Source organism: Meriones unguiculatus, chromosome 11 (genome assembly GCF_030254825.1).
Source record: "Meriones unguiculatus strain TT.TT164.6M chromosome 11, Bangor_MerUng_6.1, whole genome shotgun sequence".
Lineage (NCBI taxonomy): Eukaryota > Metazoa > Chordata > Mammalia > Rodentia > Muridae > Meriones > Meriones unguiculatus.
In genome coordinates this window covers 81,436,556-81,461,023 of record NC_083359.1, presented here as the reverse complement: position 1 = coordinate 81,461,023, position 24,468 = coordinate 81,436,556, and the positions used below count along the sequence as shown (strand labels likewise).

Below are 24,468 nucleotides of genomic sequence, written 5' to 3'. Positions count from 1 at the left end.
CTTTCCCTTTTTTGGCTCGTTTATGTTTTTTTTGTGTGTGTGTGTGGGGGGGGAGTTTTGATGTTTTGAGACAGGATTTCTCTGTGCAGCTCTGGCTGTCCCAGAACTTACTCTGTAGTCCAGGCTGGCCTCGAACTCAGAGATCTGCCTGCCTCTGCCTCCCAAGTGCTGGGATTAAAGACGTACACCACCACTACTCACTTTGTTGGAGGTTTAGCTGCTCACTTTCACCCTGAGCCTCAGATCTTTTTTAAGTGTTCTCACTCACTGGACCCAGTGGGGTGAGACTTCAAGTTTTCTCTTTGTGTCTAGAAACCACACATACACCTTTAATGTTGCAAAACAGTTTTTTCTGCTTAGTGATAATTCAACTCTTGAGGCAAGGTTTATTAGAGCCCTCATTTCAGGAATGAGAAAACTGACCTACTCCAACTTGGAAAGTTATCTTTGAAAGCAGAGATTTAATTTAAAATTGAACATGAAAGTTTGTTTACTACAAACTACTTATAAGAAATAAATTATAGAAATTACCTGCTGTCCAGTAGTAGTGGAAAATGATAGCTCTTATGTAAAATACATTTTTGGGATAATTTTTTTAAATAAAGGGGCTAAAAAACAATATGCATTGCATTAAAGAGCATATAACTATATATGAAGGGATATTATTTCAAAAGTCATCTTACCTTAAAGAGAATCCCGTTGGTGGATTTGTCTGAAATGATTGTTATTATGGATTATTGGTTATTGATTATCTGCAACCAATTATTGAGTATCTCTGTACTTGATATGGGTATTGTATCAGGTCCTTTAGAAAGGATCCTAAGGGCAGGGGAGATGGATTAGGTGATACCGTGTTTGCTATGCAAGCATGAGAACCAGAGTTCGAATTCCCAGTACACATATAAAAGTACACATATAAGTAAGCATAGCAGAATGTGTCTATACTCAGCACTGGGGGAAAGGAGACAGGCAGGTTAATGGAATTTGCTGGGCATCCATCCTAGTTAAATTGAGGAACTCTGAGGAAGACACAAGACACTAACCTTTGGCTCCCATGCATACACATATGTACACACACACACATACACACACACAGAGTCCATCATGCCTTTATTTCTTTCCTTCCTGCTTTGCTATATCCACGGCAACCTCTGCCTTTTAAAGTGATATCCTAGAACCTTTGTTTTATAGCTAAGTATATAGAAAAAGAATAAAAACTGCTATTTCATGCATATCTTCTAACTTCTGATTTTGCAGTTTCTGCCTCTGCAGGAGGTTTTTTTCTTATCACACAGCCTTTTGACCTGCTGATCTTCAAGGAAGTGTGTCAGCCTGGGAGTCAAAAGACTGGCTTTGCCTGCTCCTCCTGTTTGCCCAGGACCTTTGCTTTCAGTATATCAGAACCCAGTTTTAATCAAAATAGAAAACATTAACCAACATGAAAGTGGGTTGTATGTAAGATCATAAATGCTGAATAGGTACACTTTCAAAACAAGTCATTTCTTGTCCTTGTGGCTGTAGTGCTGGCCAGGCATCCTGAATGCCCTGGACAACAAAGGTCCTCTTGGACAGAGGGCTCTCCTCTTCTGAAGACTGACCCTTAGACTCCTTATTAAATGAGGACTCCTCAGGGACCAGAAACCGTCAAGGAAACATCTTCATCTCAGTGCTTCTGGGCCCTTTCTGCCCTCCCTTACTCTTAAGGAACAAGAAAGAAAAAATACAGTTAATGCTTTCCCATGGAAGATATGTTTGAGTTCCTTCTGGCCACAGACCAGAAGCCCAGGTCTTGAGAGGTACATTGTTGTTTTGTTCTAAACTGAACAATTGGCTGAGTGAGTTCTATCAGATATCATTTGTGTTAAGATCCTCATCCTGTCCACTCAGGCCTTTAATCGGGTTACTGGTTGACTTGTGATTAAGCAGGCATTGCAGTCCCTATTTCTGTCCTGTCTTTATGTCCATGAAGCCATCAACTGTGATCTGAACTTCAAATATCAGTAAGTGTTATGACTGAAAACTTGATAGTGTTCTACTCAGACTATCAAATTATGAGGAAGATTTTATGATTTGGGTCCAAAGGTGGAATTTAAGTAAATCTATTTAATGTTATGCTTGTTAAACATTGTAGACAACGCCTGATTGAACAAGGTACAAAACTTTTGGCTGTGTAAAAATCCAGAAACCTATTTTTAAAGAGGGTGTCAGGTTTAAGACCCGGTCCTATTTCAGTGGGCAGGAGAGTAGCCTCAACTTCACTGCTGAACATAGAGGAAACTCTTGGAATGAAGTCTCCTAGAAGGCTGTGGAACTCTTCACATGCAGGCACCCAAGCACTGTGTGTGTTGGATACTTTGTCAATAGCTTACATAAGGCTGCCTGTCATGGGCTCACAACATGCACATAAAAGTGATAGGATCTTCAACATAAATACCTAGGTGCTTCTAAAAATATTTCACAAGGAAGGGCTTCTGTTACTTATAATTCCCAAAACTAGAAGGCTGGAGATGCTGCAAGATTCAAGAAGCTTCCCACTGAGGTCTGTGTAGTAGCATTGTATTCATAGACTAGAATTCAAGTTGACAAAAGGCTAAGTTATCTCTCTTGAAGACTTCCAATTTTTAGAACATTTGCTTCAGCATTTATACTGTGCATATTAGGATTCTTCTCTTTTCAAAGTAAGATTTGCTGGGTTGTGGCCAGAGGAAGCTGTTGCCAGTTATTTTATTGGCAGAACTCGATATTCTCAGGTAGAGCTGGAGCCAGCGGGAGGCATATTTGGTTAGTTTTTGAGAACTTGGGCATGGTTGGTTTCTTTTGACATACCATGCCGTGACTTCGTGGAGGACCTCCTGCTCGGTCAGTCACCTCAGTCATCTGGAGAGCAGCTCTGAGAAGTTAGTGCTGAGCTCCTGTAATCTCTGAGATTCCCACAATTCATGGATACTTGACTTGCAGTTTTTGTAAATTGCATTTTTGGGTCTGTCTCTAATTTTAGTATGCCCATCTGCTCTACAGATTTTTCCCCTGAAGTTCAAAATCATTTTTATTCTTTTCGTTGGTCTGTGTTGCTTATGGGGATATGCTCCTTCCACAGCATGAATGTGGAGGTCAGAGGACTACTTGTGGGAGTGAGTTCTCTCTGCTTACCATGTGATTTCCAGGAATAGAACTTGGTTGTCAGGGTTGGTGGCCAGTGCCTACCTACTAAGCCAATCACTGCTGCCCTCCCCACCTAAAATATAATGCATCGGAATAAATTTTAGTCTTTAAGAGATGTGAGGGTAGGGTATGGTGGTGCTGTGTGTGCGTGCATGTGTGTACATCATGTAGCCATCTTGGCTTCTAATTCACTGTACAGTCAAGAATAATCTTGAACTTCTGATCCTCCTGCTTCTGCCTGCTGAGTGCCGGGATTGCTGGCATGCTCTTTCACATCCCATTTATGTGGTGATAGAGACTGAACTCAGGGCCTTACAGACTGTCTACTGAGTCCCCACCCCTGATGCACTGAGTCTTTAAGATGCCTGAGGAAGTTTTTCACCTTAAATACCCAATAGTTCTGAATGCTTTGGAGACAGTTCTGGCCACTAGAACATAGCATGGCAGGAGCTGGAAGACAGTCAGAACTGAGAAGCTGGCTTGCAATTCTCTGCCAGTTTCCAGTAGACTGCACTGGCCCAGCCATCTAGCCATGTGGAAAAGATGAGGAACACAAACAGAAGCCACCTGGCTACTGTGCATGATTACTTGGTTAATGTTTAGCTACGACAGTTTCTTCAAATAGCTATCTCTCCTCTACCTCAGGCTCTTCTCTGCTAAACTCATCCCATAGCCCTCTGCCACCTTCTATGCAATCTGCTTCCCCAGTGTCTTAGAAAGGCCAATCCATTCATCCAGTAGCCACTTAAGAGATCACCCCTATCCCCCGGGTGGCTGTGGTGCTGGGGACACAGTGAAAAGCAAAAAAAAAAAAAAAATATGTGATTTCTCCTGGTGTTTAAAGCATGGTGGCAAGATGTTTAAGTCCCACACACAGCTCACTACAGTGCAGTGGAGTGTAACGGGAGGGACAAGACAGCAGAGGAAGTTTACACGGGACTGAGAGGGGCCGGCTTGTTCACTGTGATGTGAACGTGTGACTGGAACCACAGAGTTAAGCTAGGGCCTCAGTATAGAACAGACAAGGCTAGTGTATTAACTATATTCAGGGGGAATTTTACTTCATTTTGGTTTTGTATCCAGATTAACAAGAAAGTACTGTCTTTGAGCTCCTCTGAATCTTTAATAAACACAGTTTTGGCTACCTGGATTTCCAGTACAAAGTTCAGCTTTTCATAGCCTCTCAATAGGTTGTTTGTCTTAATTTCTTAATTTGCTCAGAGACCTATATGAGTGACCTTGTGGGCTAGTTTACCCCACCTGGTTGTCAATTTTTTCTACCTAAATGTTGTCTGTGGACCAGTGAGTCCTCTTCGTGTACTTTTTTTTTTCTCTCTCTTTGCACTTTCCTGGAGTAGGGGGGAATTCTCTATTTTATTTATTTTTTTTCTTTTTTTTTAATTTTTCATCAATTACACTTTATTCATTCTGCATCCCCCCATAAGTCCCTCCCTCCTCCCATCCCAATTCCACCCTCCCTCCTCCCTCTGCTTGCATGCCTCTCCCCAAGTCCACTGATAGGGGAAGTTCTCCTCTCCTTTCTGATCTTAGTCTATCAGTTCACATCAAAAGTGGCTGCATTGTCCTCTACTATGGCCTGGTAAGGTTGCTTCCCCCCAGGAGGAGGTGATCAAAGAGCAGGCCAATCAGATTATGTCAGAGGCAGTCCCTCTTCACATTACTATGTAACCCAATTGGACTCTGAACTGCCCTGGGCTACATCTGTGCAGGGGTTCTGGGTTATCTCTATGAATAGTCCTTGGTTGGAGTATGAGTCTCTGGGAAGTTCCCTGTGTTCAAATTTTCTTGTTCTGTTGCTCTCCTTGTGGAGACCCTGTCCTCTCCAGCTCTTACTATTTCCCAGTTCTTACATAAAATTCCATTCATTCTGCCCAACAGTTGCCCATCAGGCTCAGCATCTGCTTTGATAGTCTGTAGGGCAGAGGCTTTCAGAGGCCCTCTGTGGTAGGTTCCTAGGTTGTTTCCTGTTTTCTTCTTCTTCTGATGTCCATCCTCTTTGCCTTTCCGGATGGGGATTGGACATTTTAGTTAGGGTCCTCTCTCTTGCTTAGTTTCTTTAGATGCACAGGTTTTAGTGGGTTTGTCCTATGTTGTATGTCTGTATGAGTGAGTATATACCATATGTGTCTTTTTGCTTCTGGGACAACTCACTCAGGATGATTCTTTCCAGATCCCACCATTTACCTGCAAATTTCATGATTTCCTTCTTTTTCATTGCTGAGTAATATTCCATTGTGTAGATGTACCACAATTTCTGCATCCATTCTTCAGTTGAGGGGCATCTGGGTTGTTTCCAGCTTCTGGCTATTACAAATAAAGCTGCTACAAACATGGTTGAGCAAATGTCCTTTTTGTGTACTTGAGCCTCTTTTGGATATATGCCCAGGAGTGGTATGGCTGGATCTTGAGGAAGTGCTATTCCTAGTTGTCTGAGAAAGCGCCAAAATGATTTCCAGAGTGGTTGTACAAGTTTACATTCCCACCAGCAGTGGAGAAGGGTTCCCCTTTCTCCACAACCTCTCCAGCATGTGTTGTCACTTGAGTTTTTGATCTTGGCCATTCTCATGGGCGTAAGATGAAATCTCAGGGTTGTTTTGATTTGCATTTCCCTAATGGCTAGTGAGGTTGATATGTTAGGTATTGAATCCCAGATTGATCTCTCCAAACCTCAGCATTACTAGCTATATAGTAACTATATAGCTGTACAGCATTGTTCTATAAGGATTCGGAATAATGTGAAGCAAAATGGTTGTATAAAATTGGCTAGATAAAAAAATCCACCCCCAAGGTCAGATGGAAGAGTAGAATGACCTGAAGTAATCAGTTGTGAGACTGGAGAAAGCATGCACATGACTTCGCCCCTTCTTTACCGCTGTCATGTTTTCTGACTCGCAGGCAGAAGACAAGGCTGATGTGCTAAACAAGGAACTCCTCCTGACCAAGCAGAGGTTGGTGGAGACTGAGGAAGAGAAGAGAAAGCAAGAGGAGGAGACCGCCCAGGTGAAAGGCCCAGGCAGGCTTTTCTGTGTGTAGATAAACTGACAGGAATTTGGTAATACTGTAAAAATTAATAAAATTAGATAAATGTAAAAACTGATTTTTTTCCTCTTAAATCAAGCGCAGTGTTAAGCACTATTTCTGCCTTTGAACACCTTCTATGAGTTTTCCTTCACTGAGATGTCTAGCAGGAATGTTGAGCTTTTTCTAGATTTAGTGACTTTGAATTATGATCCAAGAGTATTGATGAATCTAGAAAATTTTCTGTCATATCTCCAACATCATTGACTCTGCTGAAGTAGCTATGAACACTGCTGAACTGGAGGCTGACAGTGGTCTCTGCCTGACACTGAGGAGCCTTGGCCTCCATCAGTAGCTTCTTCAGTGCTAGAGATGATGTCATAGAATTATTCACAGCTGACATCTCCTGCTTAAGACAACTGACTTCCATGGGAAGAAGTCTTCTGAGATCACGAGTGAGTTTCCTTCTGAGGAAAATTCAGTAATGCTAATTATAAACTGAATTTATTCTCAAGAATTTCAAAGGACATCATCTAAGCAGCCAGAAAAAAAAGTGTCAGTGAAGTTACATATGGAGAGGTGTGTCATTAGCACCTTCCAAGTTCTATAAAAAAGTTCTGTGATTTTTTTTCTATTGAAATATGTTATAAAGATGAATTCTTCATGTCAATATCTGAAATTATGAATAGGAAGAATTTGTCTTGTTTTATTTCTATTTACGTATGTGTGTGTGTCATTGTGAGTATATCTCATGTATGTGTGGGTACACAGAGGCCAGAAGGGTAGGTATTAGATCCCCTGGAGCTGGGAGTTACAGACAGTTGAACCTCCTGATCTGAGTGCTTGGAACTGAACTCAGGTTCTCTACAAAAACATTTGTTCTTAATCACTAAGCCATCTCTTCAGCCCCAGTAATTCATCTTTTTTATTCTGTATGTGTATTGATAGACTAACCAATACACTGGGTTGTTTGTTTGTTTACATTCCTGTTTGGAGAACAACTCGGCAGAATCCTAGTACCTGAGCCTTTCTGTCACTTAGTCTTCCTCTAACCTAAACCTCTATAAGTGCTGGTTAAAACACACACATACAAATTTGGCTGCAATGTAATATTTATAATTTAACATTTCACCGACTAGAATAAATACCCCTGTGCTATGTCACTTTTCTCCTTCTGTGTATCTCCCAGAACTTCCATTCCTTCTTAAGAGCTTTTATCTTCTATCCCTTCCTGACCTCAAAGCCTCTTACCCCTGCAATAGCAGCGGCCATGGGGCCACTGTAGAATGGAAGACCAAAGTATAGCATAGCATCAAGAGTAGCATACTTAGAACACAGTATCTCCCTGGTATTTTGCTTTTTTGTTTATTTGGTTTTGTTTTTTGTAGATCACAATAAAGACAGCTTCTGAGCTGATGCTTACTTAGCAATACATTCATCAAGTCCTTGGGAAGCAGAAGCAGTTTCATTACAGGGCCACTTGTATGTATTCCACCTGGTAGATCAGAAAGCCTTCTCCACCTCTTTAGGTAGTAAGTTTTAAGTTATGAGGCTCAGGAAGACTTGAATGTAGATGTTTATGGAAAATGATCAACATTTTGATTGACGGTCTAGAAATGGCTCAGCAGCTAAGAGCGTTTGCTGTTCTTGCAGAGGATCAGCGTTCCGACATCCAAGATGGCTCACAACCAACTGCCACTCCAGGTCTAGGGAATCCAACACCCTCTTCTGACCTTCACTGGCACCAGCATACATGCATGCATACCCACAAACACATTCACAAAATTAAAAATAAAATATCTTTAAAAAACCCCACCAAGTTTGACTGTCCTGATATTTCTTTCTTTAGCTAAAAGAAGTCTTCAGGAAACAGCTAGAAAAGGCAGAATATGAGATAAAGAAGACTACAGCTATCATTGCTGAATATAAACAGGTAATGTGGCGCCATGAGTTTTTAATTTTTTTCTATGAAAGCAATTACTTTTATGTATGGATTTTTGATTGTTTGTTGTTTCCAAAGATTTCTAGATTTAGTGAGACCAATGTCTAATTTACTCTCTACTCTGGAGTAGATAATAATTGGATTTGCTGGCTGGTAATTTGAGAAGCCTAGTATACCAATACAATCTGTAGGGGGTTTTAGCATCTTGGGTAGCTCCTGTGGGATAGCAAACAGTCCCATTGGGACCCCTTTCTAGTAGGTCAGACTGGCAGCATTTTCCTCTTTGCAAAGCTTAGTAACTATATTAAGTGGCAGTGACTAAGAGAGTATGATATCATCCACTGTCATGGTTCAAAATAATGACGTAACACCACCCTGCCCAGATTATGTTCACTTACCCATTGTAAGCTGGTACTGGCAGAAATTTTTCTATGTACTTTAGGATGTATCTTTAATAGAGAGCTGTGTCTACCTGAAGGCGTTTCTAGCTCCATTACAAGGGTGGTCCTAAAAAACCTTTACTGTAGCTCCTACTGTATCTTCATGTCCTTATTGGTGGCTAGACATGGCAAGGACCCCTCATCCTGAGACTTGGAGTGGAATACTTATGTTCTAGGCTTTCAGAATTTACAAAGCGTTGTGCTATTTTGATTTCCTTGGGTTGTCAACATATAAAGAATGCTGATATCTGATATATGCATTTTTATAAAGTGTGTTTTTATTAAAGTAAGTGAAATATGTCTCTAAGTGGATTTCCTAGTAAGGGGAACTCAGGCCAGTTCTCTGCTCACCTCCCTCTGGGGGATGCAGCCTTGCCAGGTGACAGAGGAAGACAGTGCAGCCAGCCCTGACGAGACCTAATAGGCTAGGATGAGACAGAAGGGGAGAAGGACCTCCCCTATCAGTGGACTAGGGGAGGGGCAAAGGGGGAGAAGAAGGAGGGATGGTGGGACTGGGAGGAGACAAGGAGAGAGCTGCAGCTGGGATACAAAGTGAATAAATTGTAATAAATAATAAAATAAAAAATAAGTTAAAAAGAAAATTAGTTACATACAGACAATTTAAAGCAAGCCTCCCTTAATTGTACTAACCAGAGATAATGGCTTTGTTGAGTATGCATCATTATATAATGATGATGAATGCTATATAGATAATATATAAAATAATAAATTGTGTAATTTCTACTATTTTTTAGACGTCTCTTAGTCCATTCATATGTTAGTAACATCTTTTCATAAGGCTGCCTCAGGGCTAAGGCTGTAGCTCTGTGGTAATAAATGCATAAATATACACACTATTTATGTAAACACATACATACATATATACATACACATGTGTGTAAATGCCCCTCCTGTTAATGGAATATATATTAGAATGAGATTTCAGAGCTATCTTCCACCTTTTGTGATAGCAGGTGTTTATAAAACACTTTCTGGTGGTGAAGCTTGATACTTCAGGGGATCATAAAATGAAATAATCTACTTTTTCTCCTCTAGAGAGTATTTTATTTATTTATTTTATTATTCTTTTGTTTTGAGGCAGTAGCCCAAGTAGCCTGAAACCCTTAATTCTTTTGCCTCAGCTCCCCAGTGCTAGTATTACAAATGTGCACTTTCATTTACATTTACATTTACACCCTCTCGCTTCTCTCAGAAGTGAAGGCTAATTCCTGTGCATAGACATTAGGAGCCCACTGTATATGGGGAGTAAGGAAGTCTCTCTCTTCCTGTTAGTGTATGTGCTCTCAGAGCAAGCGCAGGAAGGCCTTTGTGAACTTGTTATGGTTTGACCTATACTTCAAAAGCTGGGCAAAACTTGGTGTGTGGATTTGGAGGAATGCTGGATGGAAAATAGCGGAAAGAGGGATGGCATGGAGGTAGGTTAGTGAACAGAAAAGCATTTTATTTGTCAAGAAAAGTGAAACAGAAATCCCCAGGGGCCCAGGCCTGGGCTGAAGAGTTAGGGTTTATATTTTGTTTGAAACAAGATTTTTCTGAGCAAAAAGTGGCTGCTGGTGCATGTATTATTGGCACTGTTCAGATCTAATGAGGAATATGGAGCCAGTGGGAGAGATCAAAAGGAAGATTAAAAGTGAGAAGAAATAGAGCCCAAAGCCAAACAGTAATAGTTAAAACAGTGATCACCTGAAACATTGGTGAAAAATAGAGATCAATTTTCTCTACCTAAGAAATAACATCATTATTGTATAAACACATTTACTCACGGGTACCTATAACATCTGCTATAATAGTATCCTAAAATAATTCACTAATTACAGATACTGCTTTCGAACCGTCAGGCATTGCATCACAGTGATATTATATGAGTTTCTTAAGAAACCCGGTGGTCTTCCTCACAGGCTTCAGGTGCTTTATGGCTGCTTTAATGGAATATTACCTCATTTCACATAGCGTTATGTGGTTTTCCTGTCTTTTCTTTTTATTTAATTTTTTTTTGTGTGTGTGCGCGTGTGTATGTGTGTGTGTTTGAGTGTTTGAGCGTCTAGAGTTAGGAACACTTGTTGCTCTTGCAAAAGCCCTGGTTTCATTTGCCAGCACCTACATACATGGTGGCTCACAACCATCTTTAACTCTAGTTTGAGGGCCTCTAATGCGTTCTTGTGAGTTCTGTGGACACCAGGCACACGTGGTACATACACATACATGTGTGGTACACACACATACATACTTAGAAAAATACTCATATATATAAAATAGGTCTAGATAGGTTATACATGTTTATATATATATATATATACTTTAAAATTTTACATTTCTTGCTTTTCATTCATTTTTCTGTTTTGTTTCATATGTTTTAAGACTTATTTTCATTTATTTTTGTAAAAGAAAAGATTCTTATTTCGAAAAATAGACTTGAACATTCTACTTTTTAAATATTTTTCACTCTGGAAAGCATTTCTGTGTACTTGTTCCCAGTACTTACCAATACCTTATTTCAGACTCAGTCATTAAATAGACTTGTATTAAATGTGTGCTTCCTACTGGCCAGGTGCCCTGAGTGCTAGACCCTGTTACCCAGTGTTTTTGTTTGATTACTGTAGCATAGCACTGTTTAGTCATGAAGGAGCTGAAATGTTGTATTCACTGTGGCACTTAAAGCTTTTACGATTGAAAATAAATATTCTATAGCCCAGTAGGAATTGTTGCTGGTTCAGAATTCTTTTCCTTAGATTCCCAGTATAATACCTTGGACAAAGTAGATTCTCAATAGAGAATATATAGGTGATTCCACAGGGAGGCTCTGAGTTCATTATTGCGAGCCACAGAAAGCCAGTGATAGCAGGAACCCATATCTACCCTGTAACACGTCTCTCCTGATTAAGCTATGCTTCATACATGGAACTCTCAGGCCCTGCTCATTTCAGTTCTGCTTTCTAGTAAAGAAACTCTCTTTTGCCATTAGATATGTTCTCAGTTAAGTACCAGGCTGGAGAAACAGCAAGCAGCCAGCAAGGAGGAACTGGAAGCAGTAAAGGTAAGAAGCCAACTACTTCTGTGATGTAATTTCTTCCAAAGCCATCCTCAGAGACCCTTCTCCCCACTTTGTATTAATATACTCAGACACTGTGGAGAGTGTCTGATACGTATTTCCTTACATTTATGCTCCTATAAATAGCATGGAACTTCAGAGGCAGACATTAGGAAAATGGGAAATATATGAGCCTTGAGTCTGTGTCTTTCTTGGGTAGTAGGAACCTGAGGCATTCAGCAGCTCACATCTGACTGTTGCTGAATTGACTGCCTTCCGTTTGGGTTGTGCAGGATCTTGCTGACATACTCTGGAATAGCAAACACTACTGGCTGGACAAACACTTGTTAGTAACTAACCGTCTGATTCAGCAAATGATTTTTATTAATAAAATATAACATAGTAAAATAAATTACAATAAAGCAAAAACTATCACAAGTTGGACAACAGAAGGAAAAGAACCCAAGAGACGGTGTAAGAATCAGAGACCTACTCTTCTCACACTCAGGAATCCCATAAAACCATTAAACTGGAAATCAGTTTTTAATGGTTTTTTAACCATTAAATGTTTTTTAAGAAATGTTTTTTAAGTAAATTATACCAGCTATTTTTATGCTGCCCCCTGGTGGGTAAAAATCCTTATGCCATTTCTCTACTTGAGAAAACGGATTGCTTGTTTCTTTAAAATAAAAGTAATGATGTAGCAAATATATGAAACTCTCAAAGAACAAATAAAAAATATCAGTACACTAAATGGATCAGTATTAATAATATCAATATGTATTATATTCTTAAGAATACCAATATAGTGCTAGTTTACCAGACGTCTTTCTATCTGATCATATTCAGGTTTCATAAGTATCTCCTAGGTAATTTAGCATTAATAGGGTTGAAAAGTTGACTTACCTAATCTTAAGTTTTTCTTCAAAATAAAACATTGCCTGTGTTGTAAGAGAGTTTTAGAGGTTAAATAAGGTGATGAATATAAAGTACTTAGATTAATTTGGGGGATGACATACATATAGATCATCCCGTATATATTGTATAGGATAAATATCTATCTACCATCCCATATATAATATATATATTGAAAACAGGAACCAGTCTTTACATTTTAAGTGGGTTTTCTCACTTCATGTTCAAAACATTAATTTGAGGCTATTGGCAAAATGTTTGTTGTCTTTTTTTCTTAGCCTGCCAAAATTTTATGATCATTTTTTCCCTGTCTGATGTACCTTTTTAATTCTTTTTCTACTTAGAATTTACCATTCTTTGTACCTGCTAGGTTCTTTGACTAAGACTGAATGTTGATATGTCTTGATTGAAGTAAGTTAGCTATCTTGAACTAAAATCTGTATGGAAACAAAACCAAAACAAATATTTCTAGTGAGAATATAGAAATTATTTTAATGAGAAACTTATGTGCATAGCACTGAACTGCATTTTGATATAAAAGTACAAAGAAAAAAGGCTTGGAGTTTTCCTACAAGGCAAGTTACATGCACATTCATACACAAATAACATTTAGGAAGTAGAGGACAGCTCTGCGTTAGATCACACTGACAATCAGAGCTGTAGAGAAGATAAAACCTGAGATCTAGAGGCTAGAGGGCTTCTTCATGATGTGGTGACCCCAACCATAAAATTATTTTGTTGCAACTTGATAACTGTAATTTTGCCAATGTTATTAATCATAATGTAAGTATCTGTGTTTTCAGATGTTTTTTGGCAACTCTGTGAAAGGGTTCTGAGACAGATGGATTTTGTACTGACAGCAGCCATTTGGTGACAGCACAAGTCAAGCAATGCTTTCAGAATTAGGATGTGTGAAAGCAGTGGCCATCATTAAAAGTCATGTATTATTTTGGGAAGTTGTTTACCTTAAAATACAGTTTGATGTTGGGCATCTCTCTTGTATATTTCAGGGTAAGATGATGGCATGCAAACACTGCAGTGACATTTTCAGCAAGGAAGGAGCTTTAAAACCAGTGGCCATAAACAGAGAGGACCAAGGAATAGAAGTGGATGATGAGAAGGACTCACTGAAGAAGCAGCTGAGGGAGATGGAGCTGGAACTGGCACAAACTAAACTGCAGCTGGTAGAAGCCAAGTGCAAGATTCAGGTTGGTGACTGGACACAAGGTCAGAAGAACACAGAACCATTTCACTCTAGAAAATTTAAACAAACCTGGGCATACAGACTAGGGCTGCAAATCTAGCATGTACTGCCAGTAAGTCATGCAGATAGTAAAAATTTTACATGAAATAAATTTGATTTGTAAGGTGCATACCAAAATGTCAGAAGTATGTTCCAGTCCATTTCACAAACTATAAATTCTGTCCTAATTTTAAGACAAATTTTATTTCATGGTTTATTTTTAATGGAACTTATCAGAAACTCAAACAGCTGATTTTTTTGTGGATTTTTAAAGATTTATCTCTACTTTTGTGTATGGGTGTTTTGCCTACATGTATGTCTGTACACCACATGTGTGCAGTGCCCATGGAGGACAGAAAAGGCCATCGTATCTTCTGGAAATGTAATTACAGATGGTTGTGAACTACCATGTGGGTGCTTGGAATTGAACCTGGGTCCTCTGGAAGAGTTGTCAGTGCTATTTTCCTACCGAGCCATCCTGCAAATCCCCAAACAATTTTTTTGAAAGTTAGCAGTCTAATACAGTATAATCTGAATGCAGATCAATTTGATATTTACGTGCTGCAGAATGATGGAAAACAGCATAAAGTTTCTATAAATAAATTTGAAGTGGTGTTGGTGCGGCCTGACACGAGGGTCCGCCCATGCAACATGCATGTGTGTTCAGAACCCAGGCTGAAATGAAGTCACATGATAGATTATGGGCAAATACAGACAGAAACACCTCAGGTTTACTACACATTTGGTTTTGAGTTAATTTTTTAGCATTTCCAAATTTTGTCACATCCTTCCCCATCCCCTACATTCAGTTATGTGACCCCACATATTGTGGGGTCATCTCAATCCATACTTTAAGAAGTTGGATGGACACAGGCATTGAGGAACCTACCTTTAATTTCAGCACTCAGGAGGCAGTGGCAGGTGGATCTCTGACAGTTTGAGGCCAGCCTGGGCTATGTAGTGAAACCCTGTCCTTTAAAAAGAAGCTGGGCTTTAGAGTACTGTCCTTAGATAGAGTCATGATGTTCCTGTATGCAGTACATTTTTTATCCCCAATATATCCTACATCATCATATTTTATAGCTTATGCTCATAGACCCAAACATAATTTCAATGAATTTTTAGTAATTGAAATTAGATTTTGTAAGAACTTAATAGTACATTTTTTTTCTTTCAGTTTGCCCTTTACTTGGTCACTTTAGTTAGCTGATCTGAAAATGACAGACCAAACCTCTCTGTTGTCTTACCTTCACAAAAAGCTAATACCACACTTTCCTTTGGACTTCTTTTGGGTCTCAGCTGATTTTGCCAAATGCCACTGTCTTCCTCCATTCTCTCCATATTGGATAATAGCAATTAGAAAAATGGGCCTGTTGTCTTAATGGACTAATCGGTTTGCTTTTTTAACCAGTAACCTCTTCACCCCTCTACTCACCCCCATGCTACATTAGGGACCCTCAGCAGTAAGTCTTGTCTGGACAATGAATGATCTCAAGGGCAGTTTTTGAAATGGAACTCATTTGTACTCATTTATTTGTGGTTTTAAACATGGAGTCTCCAATTGCAACCTAAACTTAAATTTGGAGGTAGGGAAAATAAAATGTGGTTTATTTACTGTTCATAGAAAGCACAGATTCTCGTTTTCATTGGTAACTTTTAGCTCTGAACTTTTCTCTTCCATTAGGAAACCAACTAAATGTCTCCTGGGCTTTGAGGGAGGGCTGACTATAGAGGCCTGGCGAATCTAAACAGCATCTCTTAATTTCCTCTGACATTTATATAACCCATGATCTTCTTCCACTAGGAACTTGAGCATCAGAGAGGAGCACTTATGAATGAAATACAAGCTGCAAAAAACTCTTGGTTTAGCAAAACCCTGAACTCAATCAAAACAGCTGCAGGCACCCAGCCCCTGCAACCAGCACAGGCTCCTCAGCCGCCCAAGGAGAGCACATAGCTCCAGCCTCAGCCAAGCACAAGAGCACAATGATCAAACAACGGAAACCAAGAGCCTTCCTGTTGTCCCTTTGAAAGAAAGCAAAGGAGACCAGAAAGCAAGTTAGAATTGCTCAGTAGCTCTGTCTCTCATGTGTAACATGTTTCAAAGGGATGCTATTTAAACTGGCCTGATTTATGTTGAATATCTATTTCCCAGCTTCTTCATGGAAAACCACATTCAGATACATCATATAGTATTACACATTGTTTTCTGTGCCTGAAATTTAGTTGGAAATGAGTAATCTAGAACTGGATGCTTTTGTTTAGAATTAACTTCACAATAATTTTATCTTACATAAAAATGGAGACATGTTAAACCAAGGTGAAGATGGTAAGGTCTTTGTCACAGAATTCTCTTTTTAATGGGAAACAGCCTTGTTAATGTTCCAGGATTGTTCATATAAAGCACACTGTGGGGGCCGCACATGATCACTATGGTTTCACACTGCAAGTGAATTCCAGCACCAGACAGCTACTTCTGTCCCAAGGAAAGAACAGGCCAGAGGTTGGCCTGAAAGTTTCCCTCCAAATTATTTTGAATTGGCTACATTTGGAAATGGGGTGCCAAGAGCTGTGGAGTAGATAGGCTCCTGCACTCTAGATAAATAGAGACTTTCAATAAATGTGCAATAAAATCATTTGGCTCTGGTATTCCAGCAGATCCTTTCAGGGCTCCGCATGGCGCTCATTCTCCTGATGTGCCTGAGTATGAATGCAGAGGTAGCTGTGGCAGATGAAACTGCCAAAGCAGATACTGTAAGTCGCAGGCTTAGGTAGCCTTCACTGGAGAAGTCTAAAAAGGCCCGTGTTCTGTCCTCTTGGATGGAAGCAGAGATGCGTCTTTGATGATGACAGACTTGTTAAAACAAACACCAATGGTCTGTGCTTTATTATAGGATGTGTTGTTGCCAAGGAAGTTGAGGAGAGCTTCCTAGTACCTTGGGGTTAGGCAACTTTCCTCTCTTTTCCCTAACCTCCAAATAGTGTGTCCTGCACACCTGGGCTTAAAGAGAAACAAGGGCATTTTTCACGTTTGATTGGCTAAACCTTTATAGAAATACTTAACTCATGGAAAAGGTAAGGTTGCTGTTAAAAAAAATTGGTGCAAATATTTTTTCAATTATATTTGACATGCCTATATAAATAACCCTTGCAAGAAAATCTTTGGTAAGAACAAAATGAATTTTTCCATTTTCTAAGCTACTATGGAACTCTCTGGTCCCTTTACAGCAACGAAACTACTGTCAGTCATGTACAATAACATTTATTTAGATTCATCTTTGGCTTCATTGTTAAACATACTGTTTCCAAAGTGTGTTAAAGTGTGTGATGCCACAGTGGGTCTCCTCTGTGCCATATGCCGTAACTGTAACAACATACTAATATAGAGTCCTCTCAGCCCCTGCCTTCAGGTTGCTCGTGATAGATCCTTTCCTCTAAAATCATTTTTTGAATTCTAGTAAGTAGAATTTCTTTAATCTCTACATGTTTCTATCAGCTACATCCCATAATACTGATATGGTTGTTTGATTTGTCAAACCTACACACAGTGCTTTCAATATAGAAATTTCTCTTTTCCTTCTAAAAGCCTTCATCTGTTGTCTTCATCTTCAAAAAGATTCATTTCTTTTTACCAAAAGGGCAGTGACCCAGCACTCCGGATGTCTCTGTTGACTTCAACATTCCTTACATAGTGGTTTAGATAAGCTATTTTTTTTCTATAAAATATAATGGCTATCATTTCTGTCAGTCATTTTGTACGGCCTGTTAGCTTTATTGGTACTGTGCATTTTGAGTCCAGGCAGCCCAGAACACAGCACTTTTTCAAATGGCCAGCTATACACTAAGATGCACTTTTGTGAACTTCTGAATACCATTCACAGTTTTTTTAACTTCTAAAAATAAATACATTCCACAGAATACTTATGTTGCATAATTTTCATAAGTGATAAATGAAGGAAACAGAATGGCTCTAGATAAAATCGCTTTCTGTTCAGGTTCATGGCCTCCTTCCCTTTTCTTTTTAAACAAATCACCAGAAGCATATGCTTCAAGAGTTAAATATATCTTTTGGGTTTGCATCTAGCTCTTAAAAAGACACAGGGCAATACATAATCTTTTTTGTTCCCCAGCCCCATATGATACTTGATAGACATGTATATTGGTGTTGTGTATAAACTGCCCTGCATCACACTGACTTTGAGTTAGTAGCAGCAGTAAAGAAAATCCAAAAAGTATTAAGTGATTTCTTGTTCACTATTTTACCATAACAAAGCCCCAAACCACGCAGTCCTCACTACTGCTTGAGAACTTCAGGATGCCAACAAAGAGCAACTATTCATCTTAATTTCACTTACTATTTTTATATGTTTAAGAATTGCTTTTTTTTTTTTCCTTGAGATGGGTTTTACTATGTAGTCTAGGCTAGCCTTCAACTTAGAAACTCCCTACCTCAGCCTTCCAACTGCTGAGATTACAGGCAGGCACCATAACAGCTAAAATGATTCTTTTGAATTCCTTATAGAAAATAGATAAACCAGCCAAATAGCCAAGATATTTTCAAACATGGTAGGATATTTTCAAACATGGTAGTTTTTTTCATCTTTCCTTAAGATTTATATATTAAACAATCCTGAAATGCTGATATTTACAGCTTCTGAGAAGTGAACATTTCTCTTCTCATTGAGTTCTGTAGAATACAATGAAGATTCAACTCATTGGCTCTTAGAACTTGATAGTCTCACTTAGTATACTCTTGAATTCTGAAAGACGCCAAGCTGGATTTTGTAGTGCATATGTTTGATACACATCCTGAGCCAAGTCATAGTTTTGTTATTTTAAGTACCAAACATGTAATTTAATGCAAAGAAATTCTTGGTTCACTCTACTCCAGTATATGAGCACCTACCAGAAACAAATGGAAAAGCCACACAGGCCTACATACATCCTGTCTTCATACAGTATCTGTCTTCCCTCACCAGCTATTAATAATTTCTTTGCTTTGGCTTTCTTGAAGTTACCTGCTAAATTTAGTTGAAAAGACCCCTTTGTACTGATGATGAGAGTTTAGTATTTGTTTTAAAATGTTCACTTTTTCCACAGTGCATATTTATTTTTTTCAAACCCCTATTCCACTTCAACTATTTCCCAGTTAGTAACTAGTGGATTTCATTTCTTAGTTATAATAAGAAAACTGAGACAATATACAGGTGAGAGGACACAGCAAATAAAAAGTTAGTTAGAGCTTTAAAATAGTCAGTTAGGTCAAGTATCAGTGTTGTTCATGGTGATACACACCCATAATCCCAGCACTCAGGAGGCTGAGGGATAGGCATGCCTGTGCGGTCAAGGGCAGCTTGGGCTACCCAGTGAGTTCCAAGCTAGTCAGGGTTACATAGCAAGGCTCTGTTTAAAAAAAAAAAAAAAAAAAAAAAAAATGTGGCTAATATCAGGACTGAGCTTTCTGTGCTCTCACTGAAATCACCTCTGCTAATGAATTTACCAACCCTGTGCATCTGTATTTTAGGACTTCTTTAAGTGGACAGAAAGATCATTTTTATAAGGACCTAGTTTTATCTTCTAAGAAAGACACTTAGAAAGATGATTGTATTACATAACTTATTCTTTATAATACTCTACAATAGATTATTCTCTTGCTTTAATATCTAGCAAATGAGATAATGAACAATTCTGTTGTATGATGTGAATAGTTGGGGATATGTATGCAGTGTGTGTGTTTGTATGTGCATGTGTGTGTGTGCATGAGTGTGTGTGTGCGTGTGTATGTGTGTTGTGGTGAAATTTTATAGAGTATCTGATTCTTTTGTTTACCTAGATACCATGCAACCAAATACACATTAGATTTCAAGACATATAATGATCAAAACTGGAAGCCCAGACAGCAGCTCTGTGGCCTGTTTCCAATGACCATGCAGAAAACTCTGCCTAGTCTTTGTGCTGAGTGTCACATTCAGCACATTCTTCCTTTCTTGTGGTGGCTTATATGTAATACACGAAAGGCACTTTACATTATCTATTTCCTTAACTTTAAAACTCTGCAAACATGAGGACTCCCATACAGACTATACCTCAACAGGTGATGCTGATCTTGAATTATAAGAAAAAAAAGTAGTTGCTTATAGAATTTTACTGAATACAGCCAGCTGTCCTGTGTATCATTCTCAATTTCCTCTTAAAAACAAACTACATCTTGAGCTTACCTCCAATAAAACATGCTATAAAACAGTCTCCATCAATATGTCCCCCTCATTCTGCCCTCATCTCTAGCTTATCATTAACTGTATTTGAAAAACAGTTTTAAAAAAAGAATCATTGAGAAGAAAATGTTTATTGGCAATTAACAGAAGACTCCACTAAACTACAACTTTGAATAACTGTATTATATATGGAAAAAAGATCAAAGAAACTGATTTGTGAGAATATATAAATACATCAAAACACTATTGTCCTGAAAGCACAAGAAAATGTAGAGATGAGCCTAGAATCCAAGAAGTCCCAATAGCCTCCTGCATTGGTTTTATGCTTCTTGGCATTTTGCATAATGCATGGATTATTTGTGCAAATTAGGGGAAAGGTTTTTGTCAGCCAGCCCATTTCTTTCTAACTCCTGCCTTTCCCGTACTGAGGAGGTAGTACAAATCCTATGCTGTCTATTTTTGTGAACTCTGATTTTCCCCAGCATCTGCAATGAAAACAGGTTAGAATAAAGGAGTTGGTTAGTCTGGAAAGTGCTAATTGACTACAAAACCAACACTGGCCATCAGCCTATTTCTCTATAAAAACTCTATAAACACATTAGTTGTTTCCATGATGCCATGTATTATGTATAGTGCACTCTATTAATGTACATGTGATGCTTGTTAAGAAAGTGCAATTTATTGTACATTGTTCCAACAAATGTTTACTTTTATAATCGTTATGAACTTGAATTGGATTGGTATCTTGTTTAGATGTGTGAATGAAACCTTGTGAATAAACAAATGTGACCAAGAAGGTAACAAGGTGGCTGTTTTGTGAGCCAGTGCTGTTTTTCAATGCTTTGTGTTGCCCCTTTGGTCCCATTAAACAGTAATAAACATTTGTTTTAAAGTCGATGCATCTGATTTTTTTTTCAAGTTGACTTAATTTTGAAACATCTGACTGTAGTGTATATATAACACTTTCTGATGGTAGTCAACTTAGAAAAAGAACATATATAGAGTTTGCTCCAGGATGTACACAGTAAAATATAGATAATATAGTACTAGTGCCAGTGGCCTATTGAGGACAGTAAGCTCCTTGATTACAAGAAAAATAAATCATCTCAAGCTAGTTTAATAACTGTTAAAGGCAATGAATTCAAATAAAACAGGAACATCTATATCATGCTCCCTACGGCCAAATAGACCTGAAGAGGTATGGAGACCCAAGCAACTGGCTCCAAAAGCTACTCTTGCTTGGCTTTTGAAGTTATGATTATCTGATGTTTTTTTTTCGAAAACAAAACAAAAAAACCAAAACATGCTTTTTAGCTTCTAATTGCATATCTACCAGTTTTCACATCTTTTTACTAGTCAGCAGATTTGGACTAGTTCCTGCCTTCCAAACCCAGATTCATGCAAAAATATGATTTGTCCCATCCTGGGTCAGGTAGCTGCCACTCATTTTTCAATGTACAAGAACGATAATTCAAATGGGATTTTGTGCAGAGAATCAAGGTTTGAGTTATATGGGGTACTAGAAACAACCTGACATGTATAGGCTGTAGTGTTATTGTTGGCATTTTCATCTCGGGACACAAGGGGTTTTTGTTGGTTTTCCTGACTTCAAAATGTAGTGTATCCAACCACTCAGAATAGCAACAGGGTAAAGGTTTTGTCTTTTGTTTTGAGATACAGTCTCGCTCAGTAACTGAGCTGGCTTCAGTAAGAATGCCCCCCATAGGCTCAAAGATTTGAATGTTTGGTCACCAAGGAGTGGCACTATTAGGAGGTGTGGCCTTGTTGGAAGAAGTATGTCACTGGGGATAGGCTTTGAGGTTTAAAAAGCCCAAGCCAGGCCCAGTGGCTCACTCTTCCTACTGGCTGTGGATCTGTATGCTGAACTTTCAGCTCTTTCTCCAGAACGAAGTCTTGCCTGCATGCTGCAATGTTCCCTGCCCTGGTAACAATGAACTAAAGCTCCCAATTGAATGCTTTCCTTTATAAGAGTTGCATGGTTATGGTGTCTCTTCATAGCAATAGAACACTGATTTCTACAGTTAACCAAGGCCGGCTGGCCTCAAACTTGCAAGTCCTGTTTCAGGGCTGACACTAGATGTGAATCACCATGTATGAAGAGTTTTGCTTCTCTAGGGTATGCATAGGCATTTCTGGAGACAGTTAAAGAAGCCGAATTAGATTTGTTTTGTTGACTCTCTTAAGATGCAAGTATTTAAAATGTTTTTTAAAAGAAAATGAGGTTGGGGCCAGAGATGGATTAATGGTTACATTACTGCTCTTGCAGAGGACCCTGATTGGGTTGCCCTCACCCAGATGGTGGCTCCCACCCATCTGTAACTTTAGTTCAAGGGCTTCAGCAGGTACTGCATTCACAGAACACATACATAAGTGCAGGTGGGCCATGCACACAGCAATAAAAATAAATCTTAAAAAAGAAGAGGTAGAAGAGAATGAAAATAATCGCTAGTCTTGTTTTGGAGAAACTAAAGGTTTTTATCTTCCTAGGTAGGTGAAATAACCAAAGGCACAGAAACTGGACCAGTGGTTAAGAGAATGGTAAAAATGATGGTCATAAATCTATAACTACAGGCCACTACAAAGAGAAAACATGCCAAAGGACTGTGGTATTGATGTATCAATAATTAAGGAGTTGGGGTACTAAAAAAACAGAACTGGCTAAGCATGGTGGCACATGCCTTTAATCCCAGCACTCTGGAGGCAGAGGCAGGTGGATCTCTGTGAGTCTGAAACCAGCCTGATCTACAAAGTGAGTCCAGGACAGGACAGCTGGGCCTCTGTTACAGCCAGCCTCAAAAAAAAAAAAAAAAAAAAAAAAGAAAAAAGAAAAAAGAAAAAGAAAGAAGAGAGAACAAAACCAAGTCCAGAAAATGAGCTTAGTTAGGACTTAGAAATGAGCAGTTCTGAAACATGAGGTATAAGGTATAGTTATAGATATCTGAATAAAAACCAGAACTATTTATGGCATATATCCAGATACAGGTTTATAGGAAATGTGATGTTTTTATGTATTTTTAGTTTCTAAGCACTGTTATTACAGTCCCTGTTTAGACATTGAGAGAACTCTATTCTGAGAATTTAAAACCTAAAAGCTAGTAAGACCTTGAAACTGAAACTGGATTTGAAACAAAGAATGTAAAAACTTTTTTTTTTTTTTTACTTCTAGGATTTGATTCCCAAACTTCCTGAAAAAGAACACTTTCAGTTTTCATTTTTTGTTGTTTCTTTCCTGTTACTGTGAGAATATATTTAAAAAGGAGAAAGGGGTTTGTTTATTTGGCTCACAATTCCAGGTTACAGTCCATATCTCAGAGAAGGTGGCTTTTTTATACAGGGCAGAGATGAGCAAAATATTTACAGGTAAGAAAACTGCTGTAACGGGGAAAGAATAACAAACTGTAGGAGGAAAAAGAATAAAGAACAGCAGCCAGAATGTGAGGACAGTGTGAGACTGGCATGGGTGAATGGCTTAGATGGCTGATTGTGTAGTTTTTTAAGTGAACTTGGTTCCCCTATGCTCCTTTGTTATTCAATCAAGCACCAGGTGTGGCCGTGGAGTCATAATTAAAGCCCTAGACAGTTCCCTTTGTCTAGGAGAGCTTGACTAATCAAGGTAGGCATAGCTTTGTCAGTTGTAATGTCTTAAAAACAGGCTGATGCTTCCAAAAGAAGAGTTCCAACCCGCTCAGGTTCTTTTTGGGGGTGTGTGAAGGGGTGGTACAAGACAGGGTGTCTCTTTGTAGCCCTGGCTGTCCTGGAACTCCATTTGTAGACCAGGCTGTCCTCAAACTCAGAGATCTACCTGCCTCTGCCTCCCAAGTGCTGGGACTAAAAGTGTGCACCACCCTGTCCAGCTCATATCCTTACTTCCTGGCTTGTGGATAAAACATGGGGCGCAGTCTCCCATTCCAGGCTCCCTGTCCTACAGGCTTTGGGTTTGCTTAGCCAATTTCTAGTATGTACATCAGTATTCATTTTTTCATTCTCTCCCAGGATTCCACTTTTTTTGACTAATACAGTCTAGAGGGGTTTCCCTAGTGTCACTTTGAAGACACCTAAATAAAATCTATGTGATGACCTGAAGATGAACATTCCAGGCAGTAGAAAAAGCAGAGTACAGACCTGTGAGGCAAAAAACTAAACAATATGCTCCTGAATCAGCAGAAATGCCATTGTTTAAACCAGGGAGAAGGGAGAGGTGAGAGCAGGTAACAGCAGAGTATGAGAAGTGTTTTGGGTTGCCACACAGTTTTAAGAAGTACTCAGCAGGACTTGCCACAGAACATGATCTAAGGCCTACAACTGAAGATTCAGTAGGACTCTTGGGCCTCAGCAAGTAAGATGACCAGGTGATGTTTCCATATAGCAATGGAGTATTTGTTCCTATTCATTTCTAATTATTGTTGGACACTTTAAAAATTGAAATATGAAATATATCTAAC

The 24,468-nt window shown here is 38.9% G+C and overlaps 1 protein-coding gene across 8 annotated transcripts in view; it reads left to right on the top strand.

The window, feature by feature from the left end:
• Positions 1-20,902, top strand: part of Rabgap1l (RAB GTPase activating protein 1 like) — a 626,983-nt gene extending 606,081 nt beyond the window's left edge. For all 8 annotated transcript variants that reach the window (XM_060364541.1, XM_060364539.1, XM_060364540.1 and 5 more), the window contains 5 exons: positions 6,079-6,183; positions 8,051-8,134; positions 11,567-11,638; positions 13,558-13,755; positions 15,595-20,902. In XM_060364541.1, coding sequence (XP_060220524.1) covers positions 6,079-6,183; positions 8,051-8,134; positions 11,567-11,638; positions 13,558-13,755; positions 15,595-15,747 — 612 coding nt within the window. In that variant the 3' untranslated portion in view covers positions 15,748-20,902. The remainder of the gene's footprint in view (positions 1-6,078; positions 6,184-8,050; positions 8,135-11,566; positions 11,639-13,557; positions 13,756-15,594) is intronic.
• Positions 20,903-24,468: the final 3,566 nt, after the last annotated feature.